The following is a 22,050-nucleotide window of genomic DNA, read 5'->3' as shown; positions in this document are numbered from 1 at the left end:
TGATTCCCTTTTTGTTTCTGTAATTGTATCTTTAAAGTTTGGTTAAATCTTTATACTATGGCTTGGCCCTTTGGATTATAAGAAATGCCAGTAGTATGAGAAATTTTCCATGTCTGTAAGAATTCCCAAAACAGTTTGCTTATAAAGTATGGACTGTTGTCTGTCTTAATGCTGTCAGGTAGACCCAAGATGGCAAAACACTGAAGCATATGACTAATAGCTTGTTTGGACTTCTCTACAGCATTCGCTGAGGCCCAACATGCATGCGAGAATGTATCCACTGAAAGAAAAATGTATTTTATTTTGCCAAATGGGGAATAGTGAGTCACATCTATCTGCCAAAGATTATTGGGATGCAATCCTCTAGGATTGATACCTGACTTTTAGAGGGGTGGTAATTGAAGGAACAGTTGGCATGACCTGCAAGTTCTAATAATCTTTTTAAGATCTTTAACAGGGACTTGTGGGAATTTATCTTTGAGGCCTCTCCAATTAGTATGAGTCAAGGAATGGAAGTCTGAAGCCTCAGTCACTCTACTTAGTTGTGTCCCAGATGCCAAACTATCAGCTAGCTCGTTTCCCTCGGACAGGAATCCGGGGAGGTTTTGATGTCCTCTGAGATGTTGTAGATATAGGGGGTTAGCTCTCTGTCGAAGCAAAAAAACAGGCCTGAATCATAGGAGAAGTTATGGGAATTGCATCTATTTTAATATGGGCCTCAGCTAAGGAAGGTAGCAGATTTACAACATAAAGGCTATCTGAAAACAAATTAAAGGGCTCCTAGCCTTCTCCAAGGCAAGTACAACTGCATGAAGCTCCTTGAAGGGAGCCGAGCCTTCAAACTCCTGGGTAATGGCTTAGACAGGAATCATTTTAACATTGGGCCCATGGGGTGGATATATCACTAATGAGGCTCCCCTATTTCCACCATCCTTAAATATCATTAGAAATTTGGGATTAAGTTGCGGGAGAAAAAGTCTTGGTGGTCTCCAGGCTAATCGTGAAAAGGAGCTCATCCACTTATGGGGGGCCATAGTGACAATTAGTAGTACCCTGAAACCCTTCCAAGGCTAAGTCCATCCTGAAATTGTTTCTCTGAAGCCATGTAAAGTCAGCTATTTTGTAGGGAACTGTCAAAGAGTGTGGTTCCAAGCCAAACACTCTAACTGAAATATTTCTTCCTTTAATAATACAATCTACTATTTGGTAAGTCATGGGATAAACCCGTGGGGACCCTCCAACTGAAAGCTGAATCTAATGGATGGGTTCTCCATCTTGGGCTAATATAGCAGTGCAGAGGGCCTCCCCAAGGAAGAGATACAGGGTGACAGGACCATCAGATTCAAACCTCTTTAAAGTTGTCATATCTATAGCTTGTTGAACCTTTTGCAAAATTTGTTGATGTTGAGAGGATAAAACAATTTTTCTAGTAAGATCAGAGCCCTTTAAAAGGTCAAAAAGTGGGGATAGGTCCTCTGTGGGAATGGGAATCCATGGCTGCATCCAATTAATCTCTCCTAGCAATTTTTGGAATTGAGTTAAGGAGTAAGAATCTTAAAAATGTAACTGTGGCCTCATCAGGGAGACCCTCTCAAGAAACAGTGTGGATCTCAAGATCTTAAAAGGGGGGAGCATCTGAATTTTTTCAGGGGCCACCTTAAAGTTATTGTCTTTAAGCATAGTAAGACATTTAGTTATCAAGTCTTGCAACCTGGCAGGGCTGGGACTCCCCAAAATAATATCATCCATGTAGATATAAAATAAGGCATCTGTTTGATTTATTAAAGGAGTGAAAAGGTGCAGCATATAATATTGGCACATAGCAGGACTATTGGCCAGGCCCTAAAGGCAACACCATCCACTCAAACCTCTGTTCTGGGCCCTGAAAATTTATTGAGGGTAATGAAAAGGCAAACTTTTCTGTATCCCTGGAATGGAGTGGGATAGAAAAGAAACAATCCTAACAAATTGTAACTAAAAATAAAATAAAAAGAAAAAAAAAAAAAAAAGAAACAATCCTTACTATCAATTACAGTCAAATGGAGACCACAAGGGGTGGCAGGGATCCAGGGCAATCCCCTTTGAGGGGTCCCAAAGGATATAATCCTCTCATTAATCTCTCTTAGATCATGTAATATTCTCCAAGAGCCATTGGCCTTTTTTTTATCACAAGAACAGGTGAATTCCAAGGGCTAGTAGAGGCCCTTATGTGCCCCAGATCGAGTTGCTGTTGGAACAAAGTTTTACCTGCGTTAGCTTAGCAAAAGGTAGAGGCCACTGCTCAACCCAGACTGGGTTCCCTGGGTTCCATCGAATTTTGGGGACCCAAGGGTGAGCAGTGGCCTTCAGAATTGGGGTGAACCAGAGAATGTCTGTTTCTTAATTGCTCAAAAGAAAGATCATCTCGGTAGTTGGAATGGACATTTCGTCCCTGCTCAAATTGCTGTTCATATTCCTCATGGTCAAAGATGTCTTGGTAGAGGGCCTTATGATCAGTGGTAATATAGGCCTGGGCTTCACCAAGAACATCCTGTCCCAAAAGGTTGCAGTAAGAGCAAGGGCCGCTAGGGGGCGCCCTTCTCCTTGGTTGCTGTCAGGATCCACCCCGAGGCAGACAGTTGGCAATCTCCCATGATGTTGATTGTCTGTCCACACCCATTAGGGAGGGGCCTCCTCCTTTCTGATCACAGTAAGATCTGCCCCGGTATCAATTAGGAACTCAAAGCTCCTGTCCCGGATTGTGAGTGTCATTTTAGGTCTCGTACCAGGGGCCAGGGGAACAGTCCAATGAACTTTGGTCCTTCTCTTCCCCTTATTTAACGGGGCTGGGGATGGCCCCGAAGGGGAGTGTAAAGGTTCACCTTTAAGGTTAAATTGGGATCTGCAATCCTTGGCCCAGCAAAAACCCTTTTTGCATTTGGAACAGGGCTTGCGCGGTGAGGTGCCTGTTGTGCTGGCATCAGGAGCATTTTGAGACCTGTTGGGGCATTCTCGTTTAAAATGGCCGTTCTATCCACAGCCAAAGCATGTCCGCCCCTGGAGGCCTAGTGACCTGCTGAAAGGTGTTGACTAATGCAGTCATTTCCTCCTGGCAGGCTGTGTGCATGGCGGTAGCCATTGCCCTGGCCTGGAAGGAGGTGGTCCCTACATCTTGAGAGGCGAAAATCCACTTACCCATCCTCGCACAGGCCAGCTTGTGATCTGAATTCATGCCATCCCACACTAGCGACTTAACAAACTGATCGCGAAGCTTCCCCAGGGTAAACTTTCTCCTCAGACTTTTATCTACCTGGTCTATGAAGGGAGGTAGGTCCTCTGAGGCCTTTTGTATAATTCCTGAAACAGGGGATTCTATAGGCCCCTCATCTAGCTTTCTCCAGGTGGCCAACCCTGCTGCTCTAACCTGCTCCTGATAAGGGGCTGGCAGAGCAGCCTGCTGGAGGCCTGTGGAATATTGGTCAGCTGTGCCCAAAAGCATTCCATAAGTTATAGGCACCTGGGGGTTGCTCGTTGATTGTGTTCCCCCTGGACCCTGTATTCCTCCTTGTAAAAGGCCAGCCATTTAAGGAAGGGCAGCCCCAAAAGGACAGCATTGGTAAGGTCTCAGCCCAAGGCAAATTGGGGCCGCCCTCTGCCACTGCCTTATGAAGTTCCTTGAGGTCTAGAGCCCCCTAAGGCACCCAGCTGGGGGAACCGGCAGCCCCAGGAGTGGCTGTGACTGGGAATAGCTCCTCCGGTCTCTCCAAATACGGAGGGGTGTAGAGGGGCCAACAAAGGGGTTAGTAAGCGAGCCCTGTTTCAGTGGCACAGCCGGAGGGGTAGGGACTGGCCAGGGGGCATTCTAATGCTGGTCTTGGCCCCGGGGCCTTCCTCCTTTTTTTAGGGGGGCAGCTCCTCCTCCGGTCCACTTTCCTGTCTCCTACCCTTATCCTTATGCTCTTTGGGCGGTCTCGGAGAGAAGCAGCCCTTAAGGGCTGTGACCAGGGGAATGACTCCCAGAGGGGGGATAACCCCATCCGGGACCTGTGCTATGTTGACCAGGGTTTCTACTTGGTCCTAGGTGTCCAGTCAAACAAGGCGCTCTCGTCCGGCAGCCATGGAGCAACCTTAATAACACACTTCCATACTTGAAGGGCTTGAATATCAAGCAGATTGAAACCCCTACTTTTAAGCAAAATTGGTAGGGATTCCAGACCTGGGTTGGATTTCTGAGATGAAGAGGACTGCCCCGTATTTAACTGGGGCACACTCACCTGCAGACCAGTCAGCGTTCTTCCATCGAGAAGGATCCTCACACAGGGCAACAGTCTGCTGGGCAGGTAGTGCTGAGAAGAGGGTGGACAGTCCAGCTGGGCGCCCTCCATGGCTGAGCAGGATGATGAGTGTCCACGGCCCAAACCTCCCTGGATGCCCCAGGGAATAAATCACCACTGAGCCGGGAGAACTGTCGAAGCAGGAACTCAGTTTATTGAATAAAGCTGTCCTTTTTATAGGTTTGGGGCAGGGGGCAGGGTTAAGGAAGTGAGGTAAGATGACAAAGAGGTCAAGGTTAGGTAACTCAAGGAGAGGTGAGCCACCAACAAAACTCCACAGGGTTTTTTTAAGGCAGGGTTAATTTTAAGGCAGATATGCTGAATCACTTTTGCCCAGAAGTGGTGCCTCTTAAATCGGAAGCTAAAGACATGTCTCCAAACTCGAGCCAGGCTCAGGTAGATACAGCAGGCCTTATCAGGCCCAACATATTACAGTCCATAAGAGTAGCAAAATTACAGCTATGCAAAAGCAACAAGAATAATTTTATGGTTATGGGTTAATCACAACCTATGTAACTAGATTAAAGGGTTGCCATATTAGGAAAGTTAAAAACCCCTTCTCTAGAGGATCAAAATTCCTTTTTTGACACATGAGTGATAAGCTTTCTCCCCAACAAATTGAACCTTGGCTTTCTTTTTATTCGTTGCTCTCTTCTCCTTTCTCTCTTTTAGTTGTCAGAAAATGGTCAAGAAAAGTTGGAGATCGCCTTTTCTCGCAGTCTTTACTTCTCCGTTCTTCAGTGTGTGATGGCTCAATATTTGTCACCAATGGAACGCAGCCTGCTAGACAAAACAGACACCTACAAAAGTATTCTGTGAGGCACTGAGAAGGAAGGGAAACAAATGGAGTATAAAAGAAATACCCAATTTCATCAAGGTAGCACTTCTCCGGAGGGAAAAGGGTGCAGACTTCAACTGTCTGGCAGAAATTTCAAGCACTTTCCGTTCAGAGGCAACTAGTACTCAGTACTAGTTGTGCTAGAGGTGCTCATAGTTAAATACTGATGATGATCCTCAGGAGGTTATAGCTGGACTGCCCTGTGTTACCCTGTTCTACACAAAGAGAAATAGCAGCCCACCAATGACTGTACAAAATTAAGAATACAGTTCAACCCAATGCCCTAAGTAAATGGAGGATAGAGTAGGTGGTTTTCCTAAAGTGAAATACAGTTGAATGGTTATGGAAAAAGATGTCCACTATGAAGCTGGACCATCTGAGCTGAGGTCAGATCTCTGTTAAGGGACACATCCCAGGATGGTTTTTGAGTGAAGAGTGGAAAGACGCTAAGCCTCAGCTGGAGGCTGCTCACATACTGGAGTGGAGGGTAAAAGTGCAGGAAAAAAAGAAAATGTAGAAAGAACATTCCAGTATAGTTAGTATTCTGTTTTCAAACTTGGCAAAATAAGGGCAAAGGTGGAGACGGGTGGAACAAACAGGTCTTCATTGCATCTCCATGGACTGACATCTAGGAGCAAAATCCCAGCCTCACTTGAGCACATATAAAGTGGAAAATTTTCTACTTTGGAAGGTTGTAGTGACATAACACTCCTCTTTTCTTTCTTTTCAGTGTGTATTTTATTTTATGTGTATGAGTTCTTTGCATGTAATACATGTGTTTTTATTATGTGTGGGGGGCAGAGGGTGCCTACTGCCTGTGGAGGCTAGAACAGGGCAATAGATCCTCTTCCGTTGGAATACAGACGCATGTGAGCCGCAGTGAGAACTGAAGCCATGTTCTCAACTAGAATGGTGAGGGCTCTTAACTTCTGAAGCATCTTTAAGCTGCAGTAGACAGCTTGTCCCGAGTGAGTTCATCACAGACTGGGAATGCTGCGTTAGGCAGACAGAGGGGGTTGACAGGAATCTTCTGAGGAGACTTCTCTTTAGCATGAGCCCTCCATGAATTCTACTCCCTATGCAGACACCTTGCTTGTGGGACACTCAGGTTCTGGGAGGGGCTTAGCCAGGTGTCTCAGGCAGGGAATGGAAGATCTGCAGCTGGTTTTGCTCTCAAACATGATAAGATTTATCATTTCACATGAGTCTGCTCCTACACACACACACACACACACACACACACACACACACACACACACACACTTTAGCACCTAGAAATCTTTATCCCTTCAAGAAAACATACAGGCTTGTTTTCCTCAGTGTTTCCCATAAAGCAGCCTGAGTGAGCTCTGCTAACTCGTTGCCTCCAGAGGAAACATTGAGGGAAAAGTGGCTGAGATGAGAGGTTACAAAGACTCTTCCAATCAGGACTGAGTTTGCTTCTCCTCTCCTCTCCTCTCCTCTCCTCCCCTCTCCTCTCCAATACTCAGAGTCTCTGCATCTGTAAAACCATCCAAACTTTGGAAGGCTGGTTGTCCCCCATCCTCCTCAAGAAAAATGCAACTTCTGCCTGTTAACATTATTGTAAGGATGAACATGGATGTACAAGTAATTTTTATTCACCTTTTTCAATTAGTGACTCAGAGGCTTGTTTGGGATGAAAGGCATGTACCATCATGCCTGGACCTAAACATTTCTTTACCTGCCTCTTGATCTGTGACAGGCTGGCCTTGAACTCAGATCTGCTTGCCTCTGTCTCCTGGATTAAAGGCGTGCTTGTATGCCTGCCAGATTACACAGACTTAGAAAGTCTTTGGGTGTGATCTCTCTCCAGAGCAGCCATGTTCTGAATTAAATTTCCTCTACACGTGAAATATTTCTAGACTTAATAATTGTTTTCTCTTCTGTAAAACAAGGAAGGTCCTAGATCTGAATGTGGAGAGTTGTCAGGAGCAAATTAGAAAGCTTTATTAGGGTTTAGTATCTGTTTCATCATGATCACTCAGGTCTTCACTTTCATTCTTAAATGGAGTCTCTGGTTCAGTTTCCCTATTCATTTCACAGGTGTGCTTCCTGGTCCTCTTCCCTGGACACAGTGCTAACAGCCTTCTTTCTTTTACAAAACAGGAGAAAAGTGATGAGACTCCCACAGACAATATTTGGTGGTGGGGGTTGGGGTAGAGGAGGAGGAGCTGAGCTTTGAGGAGTTTTTGTCCTATTAGGAAAAATGGGGAAGAAGTACTATGAAAAGATGCCAAGCAATGCTCTCCAGCAAAATCACAACAACTCCCATGATCGATGCCTTGGAGAAGGTGGCCATAGCTAAACCCTCAGCTACTAGTCTGGAGTTCAACCCAACTTGGACCTGCCAAAGCAAGGCTACAAAAATTCAGACGTCAGAGGCTTTGTTTGCAGATCCAGGGTCAGGGGAAATAAAAACTGTCTCCACACCAGTGTTCTCAGTGCTGCTGCTGTTTCTCTCTGGATTTGTCTTTCAAGACAACTGGGCAACAGTTGATCTGCATTCTTCTACAGTAGTTTAAATACTTCATTTGGTCACAATGAAATTAGCAACAGCAAACCTTTAGGTCTGTTTTTAGCCACTCCATTCCTCTCCCTAACCATGTCACATCTCTGACATTAGTCCTCACTATCCTGTTCAAGACCCCCTTTCCAGCTATCAGTGTGCCCTTTGCACTGCAGAAATCCAAATCAGCTAGTCTCTTCCTATTAACACACTCTCCATTTTTCACCAGGCCATGATTGCTCCACCCAAAACCATTCACGATCTTAACCTCTCTCCTAGTTGAACTGTATACCTCTAAAAGTCTTTACGGGAGGAATTCACGTCTGAAGAGAATTGCTGGAACTCTGGGAGTGGGAACAGAGACAACTGACACTTTTCTGCCTCCATGTTTCCTGATCTTGGGTCATTTGTAACATTCTTTGGTTACTCTATTGTGGCATCCTTATCTGTGAGGTAAAAGCTGTAACTCTTCCCTACCACTCTGCATGCTGGAAGTGGAATTAGATCGGCTGGGGTAAGTAATATCATGCAGACCTTTGTGTGGTGCTATGTTGGAGACTCATACGGGAAGCTGTGGTTGGTTTATAATCTGTGCTGCTTTTTAGAAGCTCCCAGAGAAAAGAACACTTGAGGAAATGGCTCAGAGTTGTTCCTCTTCATGACCTCCGGAAAATGATGGACTTGACCATCATGTTATGTAAAATTTGAAGACAAAAAAATAAACAAAGTTTCTTTGTTTAAAATGTGTTTTATTAATAATAGTACCACCGTGGGCATGTGAAGATTAGAAACAGCTTCCTGAAAGTGGTCCTGTGCTAATACATTGTTAAGGAAGGGTCTCCCCCTTGTTTCTCACACTCTACAATGTACTCTCAGCCTGTCTAACTGGCCTGGGAACTCTGGAGAAATTCTTCTGTCTCCACTCCCCATCTTGCCATAGAAGTGAGGAGACCACAGATAAAAGCAGTCATATTTTACTTTGTATCAGTTCTGAGAACAATCTCTGGTCACTTAGACTTTCTGCACAAAAACTTCAGCCACCTGGCTATCTTGCACACTCAGAATCTTAATTGTCTGCTTGTAAGAGATCATCACAGAACAGAAGAAAATTAATCCAAAGAAGACTCTAACTAGACAATGGAGAACCTGAGAAAGGTTATAATCTGTTCAGAAGGAATAATAAATTACAAGAAGCACAAGTGGGAACAGGTTGCTAGAAAAAAAAAAAAAAAACAACTGATGACCAAAAGTCCAAAATAAAAAGGGGGAAAGAGAACTAGCTGACACAGAAGCAGAAAGTGTCAAGGACTGCAGGCGTGAAATCTACGCAGGTACATTTATTCATGCCAAGTGTGCAGTTATGGTGGCTAAGTTGGCAGTGTTACGTTGTGTGTGGTTTACCATTACCTTTAAGTCTGGAGACAGGAATTTAAGCAAAGGTATAGCGCTATAAGGGAAGAAAAGAAGATTGACAGGATAAACTGACTCCCCATTGTTAAATCTGTTTTCTCCATACAGGGACAACTTTCTGTGAATTGCTCCAAAACATTGATCCAGGCATTTTTGTCACTAGCTATTTAGTTATTAGTCTCTGGTATTTAGCGGGAGTATTGTTGCCTCATTATAGGGTAACTCCGTTTAAACGTAGAAGAGAGACACACACAAAGACACAGACAGACAGGTAGTGGTATTTTGTTGTAGTTGTCCCTCTACGTAATCCCTCCTTTACCCTGCTTTCTCATCATCCATTCCTGTTCCATTATTCTGCTCTACCCCTTTCTTTATACCACTGCTTTCTCCCACCATCACTTGAAAGTCACTCACAATCACACACACACACACACACACACACACATTGGCTCTTATTACTTTTTTATATCTACAGGTATTTCAAATAACACATACATATCTAAAGATTCAAAGCTAATATACACAAATGGGAGAAAATTTGTAAAATTGTCTTCCCAGGCCTGGTTTAGCTCATTGAGAATAATTGTTTCCACCTCCATCCATTTCCTATCAATTTTATAATTTCATTTTCCTTAAGAGTTGGATAATTTTTTTTAGCAAATTTACCACATTTTCATTATCCATTTTTCAGTTCATGGATATCTAGGCTGGTTTCAGTTCCTGGCTGTTGTGGAGAGAGCAGAAATGAACATGGCCAAGCAAGTATCTCTGTAGGAGGATACAGAATCCTTTGGGTATGGGCCCAAGAGTGGAATAACTGGATCAGGGTGTAGGTCTACTTCTAAGATGTGGAATGTGAGCACCGACGATCGACGATTGTAGTGCCTGCACCTGTTTGCACTCCCACCAGCAGTCAGTGGTGTCCCCACTCCACATTCCCTCCAGCCTGCGTCCTCCTTTGTTGTTTTTTGTGCTGTTTATCTGTTTGTGGCAGGTTGTTTTTCATCTTAGCCTTTCACAATGGAATAAGATAAAATGTCAAGCATATTTACATTTCTTTTCAAAATAAAGATGTTGAACGCTTTTTTGTTTGTTTGAGACAGGGTTTCTCTGCGTAGCTCTGGCTGTCCTAGAACTCACTCTGAAGACCAGGCTGGCCTGGAACCAAGAGATCTGCCTCCCAAGTGCTGGGGGCTGGGATTACAGCCATGTGCCACCACCGACCAGCATGTTGAACATTTTTTAAATATACCTCAACCATTTGTACTCATTTTTTTCCAGAACTCTCCATTTAGTTTCATGTCCCATTTTTAGTTGGGTTATTTGTTTTTCTGATGTTTACTTGTTTTGTTTCTTTGCATATTTGTGATCCTAACACTTTATCAGATAAATAAATAGTAAAGACACTTTCGCATTTTGCAGACTACATCTTCACTCCTGTTGTGGTGGTTTTGCTGGACCGAAGCTTTGTTGTTTCAAGGGTATCAATTTTGTGTATCAATTGCCAGTTTTAGTTCCTAAACTAGCAGAGTTCTGTTCAGAAGGTCAGGAAGCTCAAGATAAATCCCTAGTTTCTCCTCTATCTAATAGGGTTCTGGTCTTGTGTGGAGGTCCTTGGTACATGTGGCATTGAGTTTCCCACAGAGAATCTAGTTTCATTTCTCTATGTGCACCTACTGAGTTTAGCCAGCACCATTTCTCGGAGATGCTGTCTCCTCTACAATGTGTGCCATTGATGTCTTTGTCAAAAATCAGGTGGCTGTAGGAATGTGTGCTTCTATGGATCCTCATTTCCATTCCATTGATCAATTAGTCTATTTTTTGCCAGTGCCATGCTAGTATTATTGCTGTAGCTCTGCAATTTAACTTGAAATCTGGGGTGGTGACATCACTAGGAATTTTTTGTTCAAGATTGTTTATCTTGACTCCTGAGTCATTTATGATTCTATATGAAATTTGAAATTGTTTTTCAATATCCACAAGGAACTGCACTAGAATTTTTATGAGCGCTGCCTTGAATCTGTACATTGCTCTTGGTAGGCTGGCCATTTTTACAATATTAACTTTAATGATCAATGAGCAAACATGGACATTATTCTCCATATAAAATAGCATAGGTCAATTTTTATCAGTTCTGTAGATTTTTTTATAAATTTGTAGTAATAGTATTTTCTTAGATGTCAGTCTAATAAGTGGAATGGAATCCACCTGGGGAAAGTCCAACAGGGCTAAGTTGCACCCTATATTCTGTGCTCCAATTTTCTGCACACAACATTACCTAAATTCCCAGAGGCCTGCAGGCCACAGGGCCAGCCATGTGAAACCCCTACCACCCAATCCCCTGCCTGCCAAGCCCTCCTGGGGCACACCCAGAAGCAGTGAGCTGCATCATGTGTCCTGAGCTCCATTTTCTGGCCCACAGTTCTGCCTGCATTCCCAGAACTTGCCAACACTGGAAGCAATGAACAGGCTCCATGCCTGCCAGGTCCCCTTAGGGCACACCCAACAGCAGCAAAATGTGCCTTGTCTCCTGCACTTTATTTTCCATGCCACAATTCTGCCTGCATTCCTGGAGGCCTGCCAGCATCAGAGATGACCATGTAAAACCCCTCCTCCCCAGACCCCTACCTGCCAAGTCCTCCTGCAGCACATCCAATAGTTATAAAGTCCACCAAGTCCCCTGCGCTCCAGTTTGCAGCCCACAATTCTGCTTGCATTCCCAGAGGCCTGCTTGCACCAGGGGCAACTGGACGGGTAAAGGCCAGCAAAAGAGCTCAATCAGCAGAAGCCAGGGAGATATGGCACCACCAGAAAACCCAGATGCACTACTACAACAAGCCCTGACTGTCCTAACATGGCTGAAGTACAAGACATGAACTTAAATGCCATTGTATGAAGATGATAGAGGGCTTTAAAGAAAAAAGAAATAAATCTCTTAAAGAAATACAGGAAAATACAATCAAACAGGTGAAGGAAATGAATAAGACTGTATAATACCTGAAAATGGAAACAAAAGCAATAAAGAAAACAGAAACTGAAGAAATCCTGGAGAAGGAAAACCTAGGTAAGAGAACGGGAACTACAGATGAAAGCATCACCAATAGAATAAAAGAGGTGGAATAGATTGTGTCAGGCATAGAAGATACAATAGAAGAAATCGATACATCAGTCAAAGAAAATTTTAAACCTAAAAGGTTCCTGACTCAAAACACCCAGGAAATCTGGGACACTACGAAAAGACCAGACCTAAGAATAATAGGAAGAGAAGATTCCTAACTCCAAGGCCCAGAAAATATTTTCAACAAAATCATAGAAGAAAATTTCCCTAACCTAAAGAAACAGATGCCGATAAACATACAAGAAGAAGCATAGAGAACACTGAATATATTGGAATAGAAAAAAATATCCTCCATCCACATAATAATCAAAACACTAAATGTGAAGAACAAAGAATAATATTAAAAGCTTCAAGGGAAAAGGGCCAAGTAACATATAAAGGCAGACCTATCAGAATCACACCCAACTTCTCAGCAGAGACTCTAAAAGCCAGAAAGTTCTGGGCAGATGTCTTGCATACTCTTAGAGACCACAGATGCCACCCTAGACAACAATACCCTGCAAATTTCTTATCACCATAGATGGAGATAAAAAAGATATCCCATGACAAAACCAAACTTAAACAATATCTATCCACAAACCCAGCCCTACAGAAGGATACTAGAAGAAAAATTCATACCAAAAAAAGGTAAACTACACCCCCCGCCAAAAAAAAAAAAAAAAAGAAACAATTCCACACAAGCAAAATGAAAGGTCAACAAGCACACATACACAAACACACATCTTACTACTGTAAGACCTGGAGTCTCACTGCTCAGGAGCTCAGGATCGTTCCGTTCCCAGGAACTCTCACAGACCACGTGAATGGGATCCCCTTTATTGTCTGTCTGTCACCTGTGGGCCATCTGGTCTAAAATGAATATGGGCCCTTATCTTAGTTAGGATGTCTCGTCCTAACAGCGGGTTCGGGTACTCGGGGACAACTAAGAATGAGTGGGATACCCGGCCCATTCCAAGGTCCACCATTCTTCGGGTAGTCCGTGAATATTGTTTACATCCAGTGGCTCCTTGGACCCACGATTTTTTCTCTTTTTAGCTCCAAATTCTTGTAACAGAACAGAACGCTGGGTGCCAGTGTCTACCAAGAAGTGGACTGGCTTCCCTTCCACTTTAACAGTTACCCTGGGCTCAGGGATGGGAGCTGAACCCCGTCTCCCCAGTCACTATCATCGCCCAGGGTTAGGACCCGGGTCTCCAGGGCTCGAGCGTTCCATTTTTCTGGCTTTTTTTTTCCTTTTGGGACAATCCTTGACCCAGTGTCCTTTCTCCTTGCAATAGGCACACTGATCTTTAGACAGAGGGCCCCTCCAATTGCTAGGAACTCTCTCCCTATCATTACGACACTCCTGCACTATGGTGGACAGGATCTTAGTCAACTTTCTGTCTTGCCTCTTATCCCTTTCTCTCGCTTCCTGCTCTTTCTGCTTTCTTTCCTCTTTCTCTTCTTCCATCTCCCGGCTGTAGAAAACCTTTTCTGCTACCTGCACTAAATCCTTCAACAACTTGTCCTATAACCCCTCTATTTTCTGGAGTTTTCTACAAATATCTCTGACTGACTGGTCTATAAAGGTTATAGTCACCATTGCCCTATGCTAATCTGAGGTAGAGTCATAGGGCATAAACGGGCGGTATGCCTCCATCAGCCATTCAAGAAATCCTGCAGGAGATTCAACCAGCCCCTGAACTGTCTCTCTTACCTTATCAAATTGGTGGGCTTTCGAGTGGCCCCACGGAGACCTGCCATTAGAGTCTGTCGGTAGACTTTCAGGCGATCCCTACCTCCGGGTGTGTTGTAATCCCAGTTGAGGCAGGTGAGGGGAAAGCCATCATCAATCTCATTAGGGAGGATGGAAGGCCTCCCATCTGTTCCTGGCACATTGTTTCTAGCCTCAAGGAGAACCCGCCCCTGTTCCTTGGTAGTCAGGAGGGCCTGCAAGAGTTGCTGGCAATCATCCCAAGTGGGCTGGTGTGAGAATAGGACAGATTCAAACAAATCAGCTAGAGCTTGAGGATTTTTGGAAAAGGAGATTATGGGCCTTCCAATTACTGATTTCCACCGTCATCGGGGGGAGGGGGTGACTCCACGTTCCAGCCCATGACCACTTTCACTTTCAGAAACTGGTGGCGACTGCAGCGGTGGGGAGGGACTGCTGGTGGCACCTTGCTGCAGACCTGCTAGGGGATTAGTGGGGGGGAAAGCCGGCCGATAAGGAGGTGGAAGGTCAAAAAGAAGTCACAGTCTGTCCCATAATAAAGTGTCCATCAAGAAAGTCAAAGAAGCAACAACGATAGAGACAAAGTAAACAAGACAGGCAATTAGACAAGGATGCCCTTGCGGGTGGTACCACAGAATTCAGTTGGAGAGGCTGCCTCACTAAGGCCGTCTCCAACAGATAGGAGGAGGACCGTCACGGACCTAGCCTCCCCAGATGGAATCTGGAGTGTCCTCCGGTTCCCAGTCAAGTGATATTCTGACACGTCTGTCTATCGCAATGACTGATCAGATGACCAAAAAGGTCCAGATAGGCACCTAAACAGATACAACCAGGAATCAGACTAACCTGTTCTGAGCTGGACCTCTGAGCCCAGTGTGATGAGGAATGGGAAGGGGCACGCTCTTTCCTAGCCAAAGGCACCAAAATGTAAGAGCTGGAGTCTCACGGCTCAGGAGCTCAGGATGGCTCCCTTCCCAGGAACTCTCACAGACCACAACTCGATGTAAAAGCAAGAGGTTTTATTGCTATCTCAATAGGGTCGCCCCTCCAAAGACAGGAGACGACCCCGAACATGCAAAGCACAGGGTTTTTATACCTGAAAATCAGATCACTTTTGCTCTATAGTTTATAGCTGGTTGTAGATAGTTTACAGCTGGTTGTTTCTCAGAACAGTTCACCCCGCCCTTCAAGAGTTCTCTGAACCTGGCTTCAATTCAAATAATCACAGTTGTTTTTTCTCATTCCCAGGTGGTCCCTCACTACCACCTACATCAAAATAACAGGACTTAACAACTGCTCACTAATATATCGCAACATCAGTGGGCTCAATTCCCCAATAAAAAGACACAGACTTACAGAAAAGATGCAAAAACAGGATCCATCATTCTGCTTCATACAAAAAAACACATTTCAGCAACAAAGATAGACATTACCTCAGAGTAAAGGGCTGGAAAAAGATTTTTGAAGCAAACAAATCCAAGAACCAAGCTGGACTAGCCATTCTAATAAAATCAAAACAAATGGGGAAGGACACTTCATACTCATTGAAGAAAAAAAAATCCACCAAGATGATGTCTCAATTCTGAATATCTATACCCCAAATGCAATGGCACCCACATTCATAAAAGAACATTAATAAAGCTTAAATCACACATCAAACACCACACCCTCATAGTGGGAGACTTCTACTCCCTACTCTCATCAATGGACAGGTCTAAACAGAGAAATGATGAAACTAATAGATGTTATGAACAAATGGACCTAACAGAACATTTCAACCAAACACAAATACACACACACACACACACACACACACACACACACACACACACTTTCTTCTTCTCGGCACTTTACAGAACCTTCTCCAAAACTGACCAACTACTTGGTCACAAAGCAAGTCTCAACAGATGCAAGAAACTTGAAATAACTTCTTGTATTTTACCACACCACCATGGATTAAAGCTGGAGTTCAACAACAAAAGAAAGCCTACAAACTTTTGGAAACTGAACAACTCTCTACTCAATGACCACTGAATCAGGGAAGAAAGAAATTAAAAACAAAGGCACAATATACCCAAAATTGTAGGACACAATGAAAGCTCTGCTAAAAAAAAAAAAAAAAAAGTTCATGCCACTTGGCCTTCATAAAAAAATTAGAGTGATCTCATAATAGCAACTTAAAAACACTTTTGAAAGTTCTAGAACAAAAAGAAACAAACAAACTCAAGAGGAAGTAATCAAATTCAGTGCTGAAATAAATATAGAAACAAAGAATCATCAAAATCAAGAACTGGTTTTTTGAGAAAATCAACAAGATAGACCAACCTTTAGCCAAACTAAAAGGCAGAGAGACAGTCTCCAAATTAACAAAATCAGAAATGAAAAGGGAGACATAAAAGACACTGAGAAAATCCAAAGAATTATGAAAAACCTATATGCTACAAAGTTAGAAAATATAAATGAAATGAAGAATTTTCTTGATAGACACCACTTACCAAATTCAAATCAAGATCAAGTAATCAATTTGAATAGACTTACAATACCTAAGGAAATAGAAACAGTCATTAAAAGTCTCACAACCAATAAAAGCCTGGGTCAGACGGTTTTAGCTCAGAATTCTACCAGACATTTACAGAAGAGCTAATGCCAATACTCTTGAAACTATTTACAAAATAGAAACAGAAGTGAGATTGCAAACACATTCCACAAGGCCACAGTCACCCTGATACCAAAACCACACAAAGACTTAACAAAGAAAGAGAACTTCATATCAATTTCTCTTGTTAACACTGATGCAAAAACACTCAATACTCACAAACCAAATCCATGAACACATCAAAAACATCATCCACCATGATCAAGTAGGATTCATCCCAGAGATGCAGGAATAGTTCAACAGGTAAAAACTATCAATGTAATATACCATATAAACAAACTGAAAAAAAAAAACAAAAAAAAAACACATGAACCTCTCATTAGATGCTGAAAATGCCTTTGTTGAAATCCAACACCCCTTCATGATAAAAGTCTTAGAGAGATCAGGGATACAGGTGCATGTCTAAACCCTAAGCACAACAAAGGCAATATATAGCAAACTGATAACCAACATCAATTTAATGGAGAGCAACTTAAAGAAATTCCACTAAAATCAAGGGCAAGACAAGGCTGTCCTCTCTCTCCATAGCCATTCACGTTCTAGCTAGAGCAACTAAAGGAGAGCAAGAGGATACAAATTGGAAGGGAAGAAGTTAAAATATCACTGTTTGAAGATGATATGATAGGATACAAGAGCAACTCCAGAAATTATACCAGAGAACACATACAGCTGCTAAACTCTCTCAGGAAAATGGCTGGATACAAAATTACCTCAAAAAGATCAGTAGCCCTCCTTTATACAAATGATAAATGGGCTGAGAAACTAAGAAAAATAATACTTCAAAATAGCAATGAATAATATAAACTATTTTCATGCCAAAGTAGCTCTAACCAAGCAAGTGAAAGGCTTCTATGACAAAAACTTCAAATCTTCAAAGAAAGAAATTGAAAAAGATATCAGATGTTGCAAAGGGCTCCCATGCTCATGGAGGCAACCAACAGGGTTACCATAGTGAAGATGGTGATCCTACCAAAGGCAATCTAAAATTCAATACAATTCCCATCAAAATTTCAACATAATTTTTTACAAAATGTTAAAGAAAAACTCAACCACATATGGTCTGGACACAAAGCCAAGAGGAGAGCCAGCACAACCCATCAGAGCGTGATGAGCTTCTGGGGTCCTAAATCAAGGCCTGCAGCAAGCTCACCTTCCAGTGATGCTGAGACTACATAGACAGAAGTTTTCAGCGACCCGAGCCGAAGCAGGACAAGTAGGAGGGACCCAAGGAAGAAGAATAAGAATGGGCCCTGCTCCCTAGACATTTCTCTTAGAGGGCTTCAATGTAGTTGGTTAGATGTATGCCATAATTATAATAGGTGGGAAACAGCAAGTTTATAATTATAAGATATATTATGTGTGTTACATGAAAACTGCTGGGCATACAGGAATTAGAGAATGGCCCTCAATTCCTTTTATGATCAGAGTGAGTGCATTTGTACGCAGTTTCCTGGCATATAATTCACAACATGCAAAGGAAGACAACCATGAATGAATGATATACAATTCTTGTGAGTCCCTGTGAATGTAATTTCTGTCCGCATTCTTAGACATGCAAGTTGGGTTCCACGTAAACCAGGGATATAGAAATGAGGGTATTCCTACTTGATCAAAACGTAGTCAAGTTCAAAGGCGTGAGTTACTGGATGCCAGGCAGCTATTCTGTGTCTAGCAGTTTTGAATTCCTGAACCATGTTGGTGAAAACTCCTGACAGGGATCAGCCTCCATTTTCTAGACTCTTACTAATAGCCTTCCATCCACAGAGCTATGTGAACACTTCCTGTCCCACCTCAATTCCTCTCATTCCCTGCAGGGACACCACAATGTTCATCTGTGACACAATCTTTCATGGGGTAGAGGAAACACCCATGAGCAAGGGGCAGCCTGTAAGTTCTGGGCCTACTCTACTTGGCCAAACGCTCTAGCTCCTCGGATTCTGTAAGCGAGCCAAGCGTCCCCAGCCAGAGGCCTGTTTCCTTCCTCTGTCTTTCTTCCTTTCTTCCAAACCTTTCTACTGAATCCCTTATTTCTTGCCCTGGCAGATTTGTAGCTTCCTTCAACTTCTGAAAGTTTCTTACTATAAAATTCTTTAATTTTGACATTCTTTCCATAGTCTAAACGTCATCTTTCATGCATGTATGATAGGGTGGTTCCCCAGGAAGTTTTACCATGTCCAGGAAGGAGGGAGGCTGAGACACCCTGAACCAGAAAGAATCCAAACAGCCGGTTTATAAGAATATGCCAAACTCACTCAAGGCTTGATGAGTGAGGGAGGAGGGGGAAGTCTTCAATAGCCAGAGAGAAAATTCCAGCACCTTCCATACAGATGCAGCAAGGGCTCAGTCACTAGACACTGACAGTCAGAAATTGAATATCTGTTAATGTGTCACACCATCTTCTGCACAGACACACATAGAGGTGAATTGGGAAATGACGGGCCTGATGATGGACACACAACATTGAGAACACAGACAAACCCAGGAACCTGGGAGTGTGGAGGAGGATGAGATAAAGTAGTATGGGTTGTTGTCTGTTCTGGGTGCAGCAGAGGTGTGTGGAGTATGCAGAGGAATTTTAATCCAGAAACATGATCACATCCAAAGATCTTCTCTGTCTGTGTGATCCAGCTCGAATACAGATACACCCTTAGTACACACCTTTAATCCCAAAAAATGAAAGGTTAGGTTATAGAAGCAAGCAGCCATGTTGAAAAGTGACATCTAATTGAGGGACAGACAAAGTAACAAATCAAAGAAAGATTTGACAGAATAGGATACGCCCAGCTCACACGAGAACAGCACAGGAAAGAAAAGCCATTTAAAATGGCGCAGGGAGAGGCAGTTGAGAGTCAGTTCAGTCAGTTCAGTGGAGTAGAATTGAAGTCAGTTGAGCTCAGTTTGTGGCAGTGATGTTCAGAGGCAGTTTTTACCAAGACAGTTTTGCAGAAACAGGTGTCAGAGAGAACAAGCTGGATACAGGTGAAGACAGAACAAGCCAGAGGATGAGAAGGAGCCAGAAGTTTAGAACATATTGCCAAAGTTAGTATGAGGCCAAGCTGAACAATTCAGTCTCTCTGCACTTCTCTGGAGACGTTCAAAGCTTTACCAACACTTATATTTAACCCCATCAAGTGGATATTGATACCTAACTTCTCTAAAGACTCTGTCCACTTGATAGGACACTGAAATCACTGTGGACTCCTCAACTGATGGACTCTGACACACTTCAAGGCTGATCTCTTTCAGGATCTGAACGCTCACATCCTGGTGTGTTCATCAGAGAGCATACTTAGTAAGCTCCATCCTCAGCAGGTGGAGGAAATTCCAGTATGAGGTTTGTGGAAACACAGGTATCTGGAGAGTCAGGAATCATTGGTGATAATGGCAGATACCACCTTTTGCTTTTTAAAAACATGTACACATATACTTGCATGTGATATTTTAATGTCATTTTTACTCTTGATTTTATTATTTGGATTCCTTCATTTTGTTTCCATTCTCATGTACAATATTATCTCACGTTGTCTTATTTTTGTGCTAGCTATGGCAGAATCCAGTAACATCAGCCTGATAAAAGGCTGAGGAAGAGGATCATGAGTTCAAGAGCAGCTTGGACAATTTCCTGCAGTGCTGTCATACCACTAAAGAACAATAAGTGAAACAGAGTAAAAAAGGCAAAGAATGCAGTCCATTTGTTCTGGACTCTGTCCCAAGTATCAAAAAATAAGAAACTATAGGTAAGCTTGGGCTGGGAGAGGTGGCTTTTCTCAGGGAAGGGAAAGAATGTTGATTGATGAATGCGAAGTGGTCAACCTTGAAAACCTGCATGCAGGTGGCATTTATGGATGGACCAGTTTATATTTAGGAAAAAACATACATATGTTCATGAAGTAACAGTTAGCTTTTTAAAAAGAATATACTAGGAATTTTAAAGAGAGTGGTAAAAGGAATATGGTAGAGTTTAGAGGGAGGAAATACAATGGAGAAATATTATAACTAAATTATAATTTCAAAATAAATAAATAATGACAATAAAGGACGTTTCCTTGCTCTCGATAGTCATTTCAGAAGCACACATTCCCTTATTTATTATTGCCTTCTTAGTTCTATTTTGTTGTTCATGAGTATATTTTCCATTGAGTGTGCTCTCTTACTTTGCACTATTGTTTTAAATAGAAATGTGTGAGTACTTGTGACTATCACGAGCAACTATGTATTTTAGGTGGGTTTTATTAAGCTTTATCCTTCAAAACTAAGGCGTCACCCCCCACAGCTCTTAGTTAGTTCTAAAGACTATTGGAAGCTGTCACTTTTTGTGGCTTAGACCAACTTCATGAGATATGAAAACCAGAATAACTACTCCCTTTACACAGAGGGGAAACTGAGGCCCTGAGAGCGTAACTGACTTCTCTAATGAGATCCACATTTGAAGCAGTGGGCTGATTTCGCTCAGACTTCCTGAGCCTGGAACTCGAGTCCAAAGCCGCCACCTTCTGCAGCTTCTTAGGTTCACCCAGTGAACTTGAGTTACTCACTGCCTCTGTGCACAGTTTCCCTAGGTTGCAGATGCACTGGGGATGACAAGCTTGGGTCTCTGACTCTGTTCTTCACAGAAATCAAGGACGACGTCCTCCCGTTGGCGGTGAGGCTGAGGTGCGCTGGGAAGCATGGCAGGCTGTGGAGCCCATTAGTACCTTCAGAGGAGATGGCTGAGTTGTCACAATTGTCGAGCTCAAGTCCACTCAGTTCAGCAGAGTTTGTTCATCGGGCAGTTGCTCTCTCCTATCACGTTATGAGAGGAAAAAACTCGTGATGTTGTAAAGGCAGCCTGATCTGAGTAAACTGTCACTTACTTACAAATGCAAACTCCTAAGATGTTAAGATTATTAAACCAGAGTACAAATTGCCTAATACTTATTATCCGAACTCTCTTTCTTTTAAACACATTTATATGTTTACTTTTATTGTGTTGTTATGGACTATTAAAGGACTGTAAATTCTGACGGGTTCTAAATTAAGGCTTCCAAGTTAAAGCCTAACAGATGCTGATCATGTGAAGTGATAAGGCGGTCCCTGGCAGTACTCTCCGAAGCATTCTCTGGTCACTGAACATCTTCAAGGTAATTTCGATTCAGCTCCTTCTCTGACTGTTTCATAATGGGTGCACTGTGGCGAACATTCTGAAAGGCCTGTCTCCCGTTAGGCGGCTGATGCTCTGTCATTACGCTTCATCAATTATGGATTTCCTCTAGGGTTACTCTTCTCTAGTTTTTATTAGTTAATTGTCTTCACTACACCAGAGGTTTGAGGATGAAGCCTTGTTGCCTTCTGTAATCATGCTCTTGAGTCATGAGTCTTCTCAAGCATTTCTTCAACATCTGTATTCCTTGGTGAGGCAGGAGGTCGTGGCTGAAGGACAAGCAGCAAGATCAGTCTTCAGTGAGGACCCATATTAAATCTGTGACATTTTCAAA

At 42.9% G+C, this 22,050-nt stretch overlaps 1 protein-coding gene across 1 annotated transcript in view; it reads right to left on the bottom strand.

The window, feature by feature from the left end:
* LOC129673891 (peptidoglycan recognition protein 3-like) overlaps nucleotides 1-21,798 on the bottom strand; it is a 54,701-nt gene extending 32,903 nt beyond the window's left edge. Inside the window, 5 exon segments of the mRNA XM_055603745.1 lie at nucleotides 3,175-3,462; nucleotides 4,254-4,444; nucleotides 13,903-14,168; nucleotides 18,746-18,776; nucleotides 21,683-21,798. Coding sequence (XP_055459720.1) covers nucleotides 3,175-3,462; nucleotides 4,254-4,444; nucleotides 13,903-14,168; nucleotides 18,746-18,776; nucleotides 21,683-21,798 — 892 coding nt within the window.
* Nucleotides 21,799-22,050: the final 252 nt, after the last annotated feature.

The sequence above is a fragment of the Psammomys obesus genome, unplaced genomic scaffold, assembly GCF_907164565.1.
Source record: "Psammomys obesus unplaced genomic scaffold, mPsaObe1.curated_primary_1811, whole genome shotgun sequence".
NCBI lineage: Eukaryota > Metazoa > Chordata > Mammalia > Rodentia > Muridae > Psammomys > Psammomys obesus.
Note: the sequence above shows the minus strand (reverse complement) of the source record. Positions and strands in the feature narration are given on the sequence as shown.